The 14,662-nt window shown below is 39.6% G+C and overlaps 1 protein-coding gene across 2 annotated transcripts in view; it reads left to right on the forward strand.

The window, feature by feature from the left end:
- MBNL1 (muscleblind like splicing regulator 1) overlaps positions 1-14,662 on the forward strand; it is a 159,990-nt gene that overhangs the window by 131,255 nt on the left and 14,073 nt on the right. The window contains exons 5-8 of one of the 2 annotated variants that reach the window (XM_081138525.1): positions 1,611-1,811; positions 11,773-12,030; positions 13,180-13,233; positions 14,118-14,271. In XM_081138525.1, coding sequence (XP_080994651.1) covers positions 1,611-1,811; positions 11,773-12,030; positions 13,180-13,233; positions 14,118-14,271 — 667 coding nt within the window. The remainder of the gene's footprint in view (positions 1-1,610; positions 1,812-11,772; positions 12,031-13,179; positions 13,234-14,117; positions 14,272-14,662) is intronic. The other variant, XM_081138526.1, reaches the window with a different exon arrangement.

Raw genomic sequence — 14,662 nt, forward strand, 5'->3', positions numbered from 1 at the left:
GACAAGCAAAATGTCTTCAAACATTGCTGGATGTCCCCTGTGAGGCAAAATCACCCATAGTTGAGAACCACTGCCCTAAGAAAAGGGAATACTTGAATTGCATTTTCCTCTTAAAAATACGGGGTAAGTCAGGGCCATACTAGATAAAGGAAATGTGTTTTTAACATGGTTCTTCTGAGCTATAAGATTTACTTTTGTAAATACATCTGAATTGCTTTAAAACTTTATTCTAAATTTCTCTTGAATACTGTGTAAACTTGGGATCATCTAACTTCTCACTCCTATCAGAGGAGAGAATTAGCTACATTATAAAGTCTCTTTTATTCTACAAAAATTTCTATGATTCTATTCCTTACCACAGGGTAAAAGAAAATGAATTGTTAAAAATTACAATCAAGAACAGGATCCATTTTGCCTTTTAGTTTTTGTGTTTTAGAGACAAACATTACTGTGACATAAAGCGTTAAACTTTAGGAATTGAAACTCCATTGAATTAGGAAGTCAAAAATGTATCATCAACAAGATGAGAAACTGTTGTGCTAGGTTATGTTTTCAAAACTGGAAAAGATAATTGCTAAAGTAGATCTCAGGTAAATCGTTTAATTCTATCAAGAACAGATATATTTCCTGATATGCATATTTTTATATCAACAAGTAGAATCCATTCTCATGTATCCATAAAGCATTTCGGGCAGAAGTTCGACCTTGTAGCATTTTCTTCAGTGCTACCATAGGCATTCCCTTGAAGAATCATGTAGCATTTAGTTAGAAGTGTTCTGTTTCAGACTTCATGTTTTCAAATGGTTCCCCCTAGTAAGGTCAATTCATTGTTAAATGTCTCACAAGCGTGTGACAGACTGTTGGAATATTTATAATTTCCCCAGAAAAACCAGCAACAAGTGAGTATGCCAAACACTTTGTCTTGCATGCCCACAGGGAAGGATGTCATCATCACCTTTCCCTGGTCCCATGGGCCTTGTTCACAGTTTACATGGACTGTGAAACTCAGCTATCCACTGAGAGTTCTGCTTTATTTATTCCAGATAATAGGACACTTGCAACCTATTAACAGCTGTAAACACATCTTTCAAGAACATCTGACATAGCAATTGTGAAATATATTTCTTAGACAAGTTTCTAGAGTTAAATCAGGACAGAGATGAAAATTAGGTAGCCACAAGAAGTTTCCCTATTGAGTAGTTGATCTGTTGCAAATACTATAGACCCCAGGCTGTAAAATTCCCCTAGAAAATTTAATGGTATGTTACCTGTTATATTTTAGAAAAACATTGATTCGATCAATGCTTATTTAAGAAACTTCTTTATCCTGATTGAGAGTAAATAAACACAGAATTGAGTGCAGGGAGGTAAGGAGGAGGAAAGGAAGAATAGATTGGGGATGGATGGATGGATGGATGGATGGATGGATGGATGGATGGATGGGTGGGTGGATGGGTGGATGGGTTGGATAGATGGGTTGGATGGATGGATGGGTGGATGGATGGATGGATGGATGGGTGGATGGGTGGATGGGTGGATGGGTTGGATGGATGGATGATATTTCAATCAGGACCTTCATATTAAATTTTTCTTTTGACTTTATTTTTCAGCCAATGTTTTCAGTTGCACCAAGCTTAGCCACCAATGCATCAGCAGCCTTTAATCCCTACCTGGGACCTGTCTCCCCAAGCCTGGTTCCAGCAGAGATCTTGCCGACGGCACCCATGTTGGTTACAGGGAATCCTGGGGTCCCTGTACCTGCAGCTGCTGCAGCTGCTGCACAGAAATTAATGCGGACAGACAGACTTGAGGTAGGAATGATTAGCTGGTTTCTTTATGCACTCTATTCTAATTTGCAAAGTGTGCTATTTCTTTATTTCTTTCGTTGCCATAAAAGTTAAAAAAATAATCCAAGGCAGAGGTTTTGGTTTCATGTTTGGAGCAGTTTACTAGAATGTGGGTATGCTGTATTTGATGAATATAGAGTCACGAACGCCACAATATCCATGAGTAGAATAATGGATAAGAACTTGGACTCTGGGTTCAGACCGCCTGTTACTTTGTTGTGCCTCAGTTTCCTCATTTTTGGAATGGCGATAATAATGGCGTTCACCTCAGAGAGTAAGGAGAATATCGGGTGCCCAGCAAATGCTGCGTAGATATTAATTGCCGTTGTTACTAAGAACAAATTAATCGCCTGACGCTTGTTCTCATAAAGATGTTATTTAGTTACTATTGATAAAGCATTTTAAATTTTATTATTGTAAATTGCCTCATAAGCTTCACTGTATTTTGGTTGGACTAGCAAGGCAGCTTTGTTCATGAAGTGCGCTCTTATAAGCATTTTTAATTGGAATTTGTGTGATGCTCTGAGTCCCAGAGTCAAAGATGATGGGATGTGCGTGCTTTGCTGTTGCTACATGAAAATAAATTAGAGATATAAATCTTATATTGAAGTAGCTGTTCAGAGTTTCAGCATAGCTGTAAATTGATGGATTTGGTGAACTGTAGATGGAGGAAAAACGGTAACCTTACTGTGTTATCAAAGCTCTGAAACCTGGCATTGGTGTCCAGCTAAAGAACAAAATGACATTTTCCTCTTTTCCCTGGTTAAGTTTTGCATGTGTTAATTACTGAGAAAGCAGCAAAATAAGACTTTTGCGTGAACATAATTGACACTAATAATTTATCACTGTAGCAGGAATTTATTTAATAAGCACCAATTTCTTGTTTGTTGAGTTTTATTGCATGCTTTACGAAAGTTCTCAGATTTCAGAATAGTTATAACTCCTACCACCTTTTTAATGGTAATAATAATAGTTGATATTTAGTGGATATTTATTATCTACCAAATACACAGTCCACCCTTCACAAGCATGACACATTTAATTGTCAAGACAATCTTACGAGGAAGATTCTGTCATTAACTCCATTTTGCAGGGCAGCAAATTTAGGGGGAGAGATGCGACATCGTTTATTCAAGGTCACAAAGGTAGGATGTTCCAGTGGGGTGTGAACTCAGAATTGCATTTAAAACACTGTGTCACTGTCCTGTTCCCATACAGGTGATAATACAAAGAGGAGGCAGCACATTTTGGCTCCTGTATACTCTTTAAAGTTCTGGGTTTTTTTCTTCGTTTGTTTTTGTTTTTGTTTTTAACTCTCACCTGAGGACATTTTCTCCATCAATTTCTAGAGATACTGGAAGGAAGGGAAGGGGGGGACACATGGATATGGGTGTGAGAGAGACGCATTGATTGGCGCCTCCTGCCTGCGCCCTACGGGGGCGGCTAACCCTTGACTGGGAATCGAACCCGTAACCCCTTGGTCCACGGGCCCACTGAGCCAAACTGGCCAGGTAGAGCTCTGTTTGTTTTAGGCTCGTTTCTTACTTTCATTAACCACTTTGGAAAAGGCTGCTAATTAAGAGAGTATGGTAAGTAGAGCTCAGGAAGGACTTGGAGACTGCTGGGGAGAGAGATGCTTCTTGACCTGTGCGTGGTTTGTCATTGCAGACTTCACTTCTTCACTAATTAACTAGTGCCATTTGCAGGTAAATCAGGAGGAAGCTTAAGAAATTTTAAATATTTAAAAATTATCAGATGCTCCATATGTGAAGCCCCTTTCTGAAGCCAACCCTGGGTTCATAATGCGTAATTGCTGATTAATGGGCCCCAAATAGGCAGTCTGAGATGAACTTTCGTGAATTCATTATTGATGGGAGATGACATTTAAAAAGCTGAGAAAAATCTCTATTGAAAAAGCTTGAAAAGAATCCCTTTAAGAGACTAGCTGTGTGGTCAGAATGCTTCTCAACGAATCCTCTCACAGTTTTAGGTCGTCGGTAACTGATTGTATTTTGGTTCGTGTTTAATTAAAGTGAAAACTTTTGTTATTTGGTTTTATTTTTCTTTCGGGAAGAGCCGCTGCATGTGTTTTGTCTGGCTTATTTCAGTGTAGTCATAACAGATGCCCAGGGCTGCTCTGCCTGGCCTTTCCTTGTCACCTGGATGCCGCTTATCTGAATGCCCGGCGGTGGGCCAGCGTCCTGTGCTGTCCTTGCTAACTGGGTCTGGTCCAGTGTCACAGTGACAGCCTTTTAGGACACTGCAGTGCAGGGTGAAGGGGCATGTCTCCCTGCTCAGCACTTGTGATTTTAGAGGCTCTTATCTTCAGGTTATTTCCTCTCGTGCTAATTGCACTGCAGATTGGAGCAGACATGGCAGTAAGTGCACACACTGATTTGCTGATTGGCCACATGTTTAGTTATTAGGGGGTTTAAATCTATACTCTATTTTTTCCTCAAAGAACTCTGAAGTACATCTTTCAATTTTGAGTTCCTTTGGAGGTGAAAAAAATTTAAATCAGTTAAAATATTGTCCAGTTTTTCTTACTGCTTCCTTCTTTTTGTTACAATTTGTTAGACATTAAAGAAATTTTAAAAATCGTGGATTTATCTGCCTTCTGGTTCTTATATAATTGCTTGGAAGAATTGATATGTATTTATAAAAAAAAAAAAAATGTTAGATTGGAAAACAGGAGCCCAAGAACTAGTGATTCTACAAAATGTGATTCCACAAAAAGCGTTCAATTGGAAAACAGAGACCCAAGGGTTAGTGCTAGTGATGTTTCTGATTAGTTGGGTAAGCTTGGGTCAAGTTTCACATGTTCTGCAAGCTTCGTATCCCACACATACATAATTAGGGGATTGTGCTAGATAATCTCTAAGATCACTTACAGTTAGAACATCCTAGGGACATTTAGGTCATTTATTATTTTAATGCCAGCCACAAGCTTTTGAAAAATTTCATTTTATCTATATATATGTAAAACACACATATCAGCTTTATATCAATATTCACATTATTCGTTCTTTGTTGGATATCTTTTAAAGGACTGTCTATGCTGCAAAAGTCAGTTTTCATGGTTTTCTCTAATGAGGAGCAAGTGTCTTAAGTATCAGTCACAGTGGCTTTTATAATTCCATTTTGTGACCTTGGGATGCCTTCCTGTAATTCCCAAGCAGCTGTTTATTTTAAATGATTATTTTAAGGAACTGTTTAAAATCTATAGGTACTGGAAAGGACTGAGTTTTTTTATTCATAGTCCTGTTTCATTATGAAGAATAATTAAGGAGACCATTGTTTGACTCAGTGTCGAGAAACACTGAAACACGGTACTTTCTTATGGTGCAAAAGGATCCCTGAACGCAGTCATTCTCATTTATTCAACAATATCCAGGGAAGAGCTACTGAACCTCTCCAGGTCAAGCGTTTTGTGAGGGTATCTTTGAAATCTCTTAACTGCTTTCTTACCAACAATAAGAAAAGGTTCACATCGGCGTAGTGCCCAGCTCGTGAGTGATGCCCAATAGCTTGTTAAATGAATGACCAAATGAATCAGTCAATCACCCGGTTAATCAGTTAATCCAGAAAGATCCGAGTTCTTAGAGTTTAGGGTAATCCAACAGAGCGGTTAAAACATGACACATTTTTAGCTAATAATTTATTAGTATTCTCCCTGGGACCATGCTGAAATTTGTGCATTCCAAGTACAAACCAGGACCCCGGGTGCTTCGGGTGGTTGTTAAACATGCAGGGCCTCGCCCCACAGACCGATTGAGGTCTCGGTGGGCCCCGAGTCCTTTCCACAGCTGTGCCAGGCGCTCCTGCCCCCAGAGTCCGCAGGACTCGCCCTGCCCTGGGTGCCAGCCTCTCAGATAAGTCCCAGCTTCTCATCATTTACCTCTGTACAGTTTCTTAAGATCTCGATTTAAAAAACTGTCTCCTCCAACTCCTGTAACACCTTGCGATTTCGGTTGCTGAGAACATGATGAACCTCGTAATAAACTATTTTAGGTAATCGATGATTATTAAGGTAATTTATACCACGTAATAGCATTAATCAACAGAAGCAAACCAGTGGCCCCACAGTTCACACGCTGATGAAGATAAAAGGTTTCCATTTGGTTCACAGCAGCTTTTTTATACCAACAGTCTACCTGAGCAAAACATACAGAGTATTTCAGGAAAGGTGGACCAACAACTTGGCTTCTGGTACCTTCAGCTAGAATTTGTTTTAAAGGAAATTATTGTGCTGAACGTTTTATCCTACTGAGGTCACCGCGACATGGGTTTCTGGTTCAGGCCCCTGGATACTGGATGCGTCTGCTACATGATGCCATAGAAGGAAGACTCTAGCGACTATCATTCTTTTATATGATTAAAAATATACCTATTGACCAGACAAAAAGAGCACATAAAGCTAAATGGGGGTTAAGGTGGCAGTGAAAGCAAACCTAGATGGGGATTTTTATAGGAATTGAATGGATTTGACATGATCCAGTGAATATAAAAGACATTCAATTTTTAAAAATAGTAGAAAAGCAGGTGCTTTTAATATAAAAAGGATTATTGATAGGATTATTTTAATTTTGTATTTTTGCAGAAGATGTTTGGGCATTGCTTATATGATACTTTAGTGTCTCTAGACAATTACTAAGAAATCTTAAGAGTTTTATATACACAGGTTTATGTAGTTTAAAAATATTCTTTAAAATCTGTAGTAAAGCTTTAGAGTGGTTCTTGAAAGTGTACTCGCACTCCCATTTAAAACATTTAATATACTATGTGCCTGTGAATTATTTCTCTCGTGATTAGTTTGAATTTTATTTCAGAGGTGACAGAGTTGTAAATTGTTTCAAATAAGGTAATTGCTCATCTTGGCTTGGTCTTCAGTTTTGCTGTTTATCCACTAATTTCTCACCCAGTTAAAGCTAAAATTTCTCCATCTTTGCCATCACTCTTAGAAAAGAGTAATAAAAGTAACTACAGATTTGAGCACTTTGGCATATTGGTGAGCTTCTTTCATAGTTGTTTGAATTTCCTGTCCTGTTGGTTTGCACATTTGTTCATAGGAATAAATAAAGTAAAACTCGGCAGTGGGTTTAATGGAAAGTTTTCTTTAGTTGGTCATTCCTATGTATTCAGATTCAGTTTTTTAATCACATGAAGTCAAGTTACAAGTTCTTAGCTGTATCACCTATAGAAATATGCTCGTGTTCTCCAGCCTGAAAGTAATGATGGGTTCTGCCTTGTAGATTTTAAAGAAAACTCCCATTTGATCTTAATAGAAATCCTCTAAAATAGCTAACATGGGTGTCTTTTTCTTCAGTTTCTTAAAGCGAGGAAAACTGAGGTTCAGATAGACCAAATTTGTACAATTGTTAGATAACAGACTGAAACTAGATATATCATCAGATATTTGTCTTGGAAATTTAACTGTACAATTACCCAAGATCACTTCCCCCAACCACCAGAATATTAAAATGTGGAGATTTTAATCCTTTTGAATTGAAAATACAGATAATTTCTTTGCATTAAATTGCATACTCATGATCAGTAATACTGTGGATACTTATAAAATCATTGATTATCCAGTTTCTGTTTTAATGTGTCATGTTAGCTCAAGTTAATAGAAAATAAAGTCCATGATATTTATTGTTGAAAAATAGGTATGCATGTGTGTTTGAATAAGCCGTAATATTGGTCATTAGGTTTAAAATGACTTCCCAAAATATTAAAATGGACTGAGACCCTGTTTCCTGTTATAATTAGCTTCCTGTTCTTGCTTTCGGATGTTATTCTCAAAAGATGAATGAGTTAAATATGGTGAGCACCCATCTATTACTGGAAAGGATCTCTCCTTAAAGGACATGCACTGGACTGTCCAGTTTTGATTCAGTTCAAACATTGGCATTAATTTCCTTAGAATCCCAATGCCTTAACTTTGCAGAGAGCTGCTAAATTTAATACTGCTGATAAACCTTTTATTTTCACCATTCGAAATACGTTTGCCATGTTTGTATAAAATTAGAGATCAAATAACAGAACTATTTTGAGCAGATGTGCATGGTGTGTTTTAAGCTATTTACACATCTTCTTAGGATTCGAGATTCCATGGCTGTTAAGTGGAGGAACTAGAACCCACAATTTCTGATTGTAAACTGTCCTCTTTCCGCTGTGCCATTGCTATTTAATTAACCGAAGAAGCTTTATATGGAATTCATTCACATTTCTTTGGGAAGCTTTTCTGATGATTTTTCTTTCTATTTTTTTTTTTTTTATTCCGTAGATTTTCTTTTCTTTTTGGAAATGGAATATACTCTAAAGTATTTTCAGTGACTATCTTCATTGGAAAAAATGGTTTTTACCATGAAAGCAACCTCTTATCCATTTTGAATGAAAATATATAAAACTTAGCTGATTTACATACCAAATCCGGCTTTAATACTTAGAGTAAAAGACTCAACCAATATTCTTTTCGATTGAAGCATATTATGTGTCTAGCTAAATGGATGGAATTATTTAAATCTAGGTTTGAAAAACCACTTACTGAACTATACAAAGTATTTATATTTTTGACCTTCTAATGCTGTTTCTGCACATTTATCCTTAGGAAATGATAAAATAAAAACGCCTATAGTCATGAATATATTCTTTGCAGTATTTATGGTATTTGGGAATATTAGAAGTGATTCAAATGTTCTCCGAAAGAGTTACCTATATTATTCATGTCTATTTGATGGAATTCGATGCAGCCATAAAAAATTATTACTCTGGACACTCAGTAAAATGAAAATTGCTTAGCAAAAACAGTTCACAGAGTATAGCTTCACTATAATTACGTAAAACCTATTTGAAAAATGTGTACATGAGGACGACTGGATGAGACTAGAAAAGAACCATAATGTTGTTAGGATTTTCAAATTTAGTTTTACCTTCTGTGTTCCAAATTTACCAATTGCTATGGTAAATTGTGCAATTTCTTATCCTGATTTGAATTCCAAAATCAAATTTGTCGAAATTTTGTCAATTATAATTTGCTAGAATTATATATCTAGCAAAGTAGAATTTTATATCTAGAAATTTTGGGGGGGATCAGCCTACTCTAAAGTTTTCTGGACTTTATCAGAGAAATCAAGCCAAACCAGCCCCTCTGGCCTGTAGCCCTCACAAGTACAGGTTTTCACAAGACATTTTTTAAATTTCTTCTTTATTTTCTCAAAGACAAGAATAATGGGAGAACAGCTATTTCAGTATGTTTTTTCTGTTTCATTTCCCATGTCAGCAGAAACCTTAACTTGGAAAAAAAAGAAAAGAAAAGAAAGTCAAAAACACGTATCGTGCAAATATATTTCACTAAACTCTCTGAAGTTCAGAAAGGCTGGATTTAGAACAACTTCTAAACTAATTGCTAGTTATCAACTCTGCTTAAAAAGTCTTAGAATTCTCCCTAAATGCGCCCCACAAGTAAAAATTGTAATAAACCATTACAATAAACCTATATAATGAAGAACCCAGTCTAATAAATAAATAAAGCTCTACAGACTGCACACACGTGAACACAGTAAGTGGAGAGAGGAAATGAGGAGGCATCTCGAACGACCGGTGTCCTGTAACCTGAATTTAAGTTCACATCATTGAAAATACAAAGGACATTGAAATAGAGGGAGAAATCATCAAAATCAAAATCAGCCCAGCACTCAGGTTATATTTGGGAAGATGCTCAGATTTCTAGCACCGGCCTGCCATCATTGTTTTTGGAAAATAACAACTCTTTGATTTTAATAGCTATTCAAGATCCCACCAGTAGATTACCTTTAGATTGTCTTTCTCATCAGGGTGGCAAAGAGCGAGGCCAGTTGAGAAACAGCGTCCATTGACCTGCTGCCAGTTCCTCCGCGCGCCCCTTGGCGGGGCAGGTGACTGCGGAGCTGCCAGCACCAGCGTGAGGTCACGGCTTCCTGTCGGGCAGGGCCACAGGGACAGGTTTCTTTAAACAGAAAAGTAGCCTCTCTGTTGATAATAGTGTCAGTTCAGCATAAATGTCGTCTGCAGGAAAAACTCTTATTCTCGTGGAAGCGTGTCTGGCCGCCCACCTGTGCCCACGAGCCTAATCTGGTAGATGCTGGTTAGGGCCTGGGGGTGCGGCTGGGACGCTCCCGGCCCGTCCTGACACTCGGCCCGAGGACGGGACAGGCGCTCTGGGTAACAGCTTCATCATTTTCGCTTTCCGAATTACAACCTCCTGGTTATTGTTGTTTTCTTTTGTTCGAGAAGATAAATGAAATGGAGTAAAATAGGGTCGTCTGTAACTTCCTAAGTCGTTTTTGTATTCTTGATATCTCGGAGTGTCTGGCACAGAGTAGTGATTCGATGAATTTTTAAAGTTAAATAAATTGAATGAGGTGGTGAATAGACTTGGCCCGTGGGTATGTCTGCGGAATACAAAGCCTTAGCTGGTTTGAGGTTTCCAAATAGTGCAAGATGTCATCTGTAATGTTGTTTTTAAGATGTAGCTTGATGCAAATTAACCAGCCCTTTGTAAAGGAAGCACTTTCTTCAGTAATGTGGTATGGATGTATTGGGGAAAAGATCTGGAATTAAACGCAATCGTTTCATGTACACAAATCCAAGAAAACCTTTGCTTTTTAAATAGTAACAGGACTCCCTGTCTTGCTGAACTCCAAAAGAAAGCGCGCAGGGTCTTCACTCGCTCAGTTTGTGGAATGAAAAGTAAAAACCCAGTCCTTGAAGCCTGGAGTGGGAGCATGGGAATATTAAGGGAACATTCCGTGTTTTAGGTGGCCCTCTTGTGGAGAAAAGGTCCAACTATCCCGAATGGAGACAGTTTCAGAAACCTGACAGGAGCCATCACCAGGACAAACTTCATTAATAACAATAGCAAGAGTCAAAACTGAGCAAATGAATGTGAGACAGTCCATTCTAGCCTTTCCTCCACGGTCCCCATGGCAAAAATAAAAGACGTAAAACAAATAGGCAATAACAGAAACGAACCTTTTCCCACCGTCTTTGTATAACTACCAAGTCAATCTCTAGTGATTAAAAAAAAAAAAAAAGTAGCTCCTGGCAACACTTTACTAAAGAGCTATCCAATTTTACTTTTTACACTTTCACTTAGAAATAATTTCAGATGAGCACAAAAGTTGCAAAAATAGAACCAAGAGTTGCTGCCTGTTCTTTACCGACACCTAAATAGTAACATCTTACATAACCAGAGTCATTTACAAAACCAGATTAGCATTGATAACGCTGCTGTTAGCCAACCTACCGAGCTTAATTAAATTTTGCCATTCGTCTTATCAGCATCCTTTCCCTGACTCCAGAGCTGTCCAGTCTGTGACAGTGCCGCCCCCTTTCTTTGTCTTTCATGACCTTGACGCCTTGGAAGAGTACCAGTCAGTTGTTTTGTAAAACATCCTTCCATTTCTGTTTGTCTGATGTTTCCTCGTGATTAAACTCAGGTTATGCATTCGCAGCAGTCATACAACCAAAGTGATGTCCTGCCCTTTTTTCGGGGCCTCATAAAAGTGGGTATATGAACATCTTGTTACTGATGATATTAACTTGGATCACTTGGTTAAAGTGGTGTCTGCCAGATTTCTCTACTGTAACGTTACTGTTTTTCCCTTAGTGATTAATAAATATATCCACATATTTTACATCAGGTATTTAACATAATTAGTATTATAAATGCATTTTCTTGCTCACGGACTTCTTACTGAAATGGCGTTGTAATTTGTATACTGAAGTAGGAACTTTTCAAGATGCGTGGTTTTTTTGTTTGCAAATTACCTTTTCCCTCTTCCTCTGTAGCCGCCTTTTCACCAGCCTTGCGCTCTGAGTGAAAATCCTCAGAAAGATTCTGTTTGTCCATGTTGACTGACCCCCGCACTTGGTGACCTTGTAGGTGTGTCGAGAATACCAGCGTGGCAATTGCAACAGGGGAGAAAACGATTGTCGGTTTGCTCATCCCGCGGACAGCACCATGATCGACACCAACGACAACACGGTCACCGTGTGCATGGATTACATCAAAGGGAGATGCTCTCGGGAAAAGTGCAAATACTTCCACCCCCCGGCCCATCTGCAGGCCAAGATCAAGGCCGCCCAGTACCAGGTCAACCAGGCTGCAGCGGCCCAGGCGGCAGCCACCGCAGCTGCCATGGTGAGTAGGCACGCCCGCCCGCTCCCTGCCAGCAGAGCGAACCGTGTCTCCGATGGCAGGCCCTTCATTTATTAACTTTTTCATTTTTTTTTAATTTATTTTTTTGCTGAAGATATGTTTGTTCAGGTATCCCAGACAATCCATAATGAAGTTACCGTTCACGCAGTGAGGGTAGCCCCGCAGGTGGTTCACACTGCTTCTCCCTCTGGCCTAACTCTTCACACTCCGTCTCCCTTCGGATGTAGGGTTTCTGAGATTTCTGCTTCGTAAAGAACACTGTCTCCTTTTCGGTTTAACGATACTGCCGTCTTCGGTGCTTTAGTTCCGCGTGCCGTCTAATAATCAGCCAGTTTTCCCTCGGCGGGCACCTCTGCACACCAAGGCTCTTCTCTACATAGATCTTGCTTTTAACAGTAACATCCTCCGAAACGATTTAGGAGAACTGCTGCCACAAAATTGTTTTTAGAAGGAGCTGCTAGATTTTGAACAGCCGCGCTATCTAGATCGCCTTAAATAAGACCGTGGCATCAACTTAACTGTAAAAGGAGAGAAGCTTGCCTGTGCCGTTAGCTAGAAAGGAGAAAGAGAGCAGTACTCCAGGAGTTAGAAATTGGATCGTTTAGAACAGAGGCTCAGCTCTAGTCCGAAGGTAAATTTTAATGGGATCTAATAGCTGATTTTAATGAGTCCATTCTTCGTTCCTGGCTTAGCTGTTTTAATGTTGTCCCTCTTTTTTTTTTTTTTTTTTTACATAAATATATGATGACCATTAAAATAGCCAGAAAGTACAAGAATCGCGAGAGAGGTCTTCCCTGTGTTTGTGTATGGATACTTGAGCAAAAATACAGAAGGCGGACTCTCTCCTCTCTTCCTTTCACTCTTTTTTTTCTGTTAGAGTATCTTGTTTGTAATTAACTACAAAGAGGAGTGATCCTCCCAATAACAACTCAGTAGCGCCCTTATTGTGCATGCTTAGTCTTGTTATTCGTTGTATATGGCATTCCGATGATTTGTTTTTTTATTTGTTTTTTCTCACCTACCCAAAAATGCACTGCTGCCCCCATGATGCACCTCTGCTTGCTGTTTATGTTAATGCGCTTGAACCCCACTGGCCCATTGCCATCATGTGCTCGCTGCCTGCTAATTAAGACTCAGTCGGCTGTCAAATCACTGAAGCGACCCCTCGAGGCAACCTTTGACCTGGTACTATGACCTTTCACCTTTTAGCTTGGCATGTAGCTTTGTTGTAGAGACAAGTTTTTTTTTTAATCGATTTTAAAACTATATAGATCTATTTTTATGTTATAAAGTTGCAAAGTACAATGAAAAACTGAGTGTGGTTTCCTGAACAAAATTAGCGGAAAGACTATCCTATAAGTTCCTGGACGGATACGATGCAATGAAAGATTCCGAAAGCCCAGCAGCCCACATTCAGTTTAACTACCTTGTGGAACGTTCTAATGAAATACTTCAAGGGCATTTAAAAATGTATTTTGACTGTATATTTATGTACCTCTTTGGTTAGCATGGCTTTAGCGATAGAATTATTTACTTTTTTAATACGTAGAGTTCAGTGTTCAAGAAAAAAACAAAAAAAAAACTTGCATGTTCGGGGACATTTGCATGAGTAGGTAGAGCGGGGGGAGGGCCGAGGGGGCCCAGGTTTATTTTACCTGCCCGTCCGCTGCACGATTAACGATTAACACCGCTTACCCTCCCGTCGGTCTCGCGGAGCCGTGCAGCTTTCCTCTTCCCAGCCCGAGGCTTCTCAGAGGAAGCCCGAAGCATTATGGGACTGAGCCACTGTAACGCATCGTAACACGTGCTCATGTACTAGTGGGGTTTTGTTTGCCTTTTGGTTTTTTTTGTTGTTTTTTTTTTTGACAAAAATAATGCTTCCTTTAAAGCTTTTACCTTGCGTTTGTTTTAAAAAGTGTTTGTTTATCGGATCCCCCCCCCTTGGGTAGTTAAGTGCTCTGCTGCTTGCTCGCTCTTGCTCCCTAACGGTTTTAGCCTTCAACTGATTTTTTCTTTTCTCTCTTTCTCTTTTTACTGGTGTTTGTTTTTTATACCCATTCGCTAAACAGGGAATTCCTCAAGCCGTGCTTCCCCCGTTACCAAAGAGGCCTGCTCTTGAAAAAACCAACGGTGCCACCGCAGTCTTTAACACTGGTATTTTCCAATACCAGCAGGCTCTAGCCAACATGCAGTTACAGCAGCATACAGCGTTCCTCCCACCAGGTAAGGGGTCCGAGCCCGGAGCGAGCGCGGCAGGCGGTGCGCGGGTCCCGGGTAGAGAGATAAGCCGGCCACGCCCCGGGTGGTTAGTAGGAGTCAGGCGGAAGGTAAGGTGGCCACAGTGACAGCGCAGCCGAGGCATCTCGTGTGGCTTTCCTTACACACTAAGCAGTTAGCGTCGTGAAACGTGGATTTAAGATCAGGGGTGTCCTGTGTTCTTATTTCTGTGCGTGTGGTTTGGAAGTGAAATGTAGTTCTCCTCGTTGTTTCCTTGCTTTCCTCCAAGCTGTCGTATGTGTGTCGAGCTACTTTATGACGCTCTCCCGCTGTAAGACCCCTTTGCCTTGGCGATTCCATAGAGTTCATTCGCATTATTTGAAATGACACCTGCAGG

The sequence above is a fragment of the Miniopterus schreibersii genome, assembly GCF_964146895.1.
Source record: "Miniopterus schreibersii genome assembly, chromosome: 5".
In the NCBI taxonomy this organism is placed as follows: domain Eukaryota; kingdom Metazoa; phylum Chordata; class Mammalia; order Chiroptera; family Miniopteridae; genus Miniopterus; species Miniopterus schreibersii.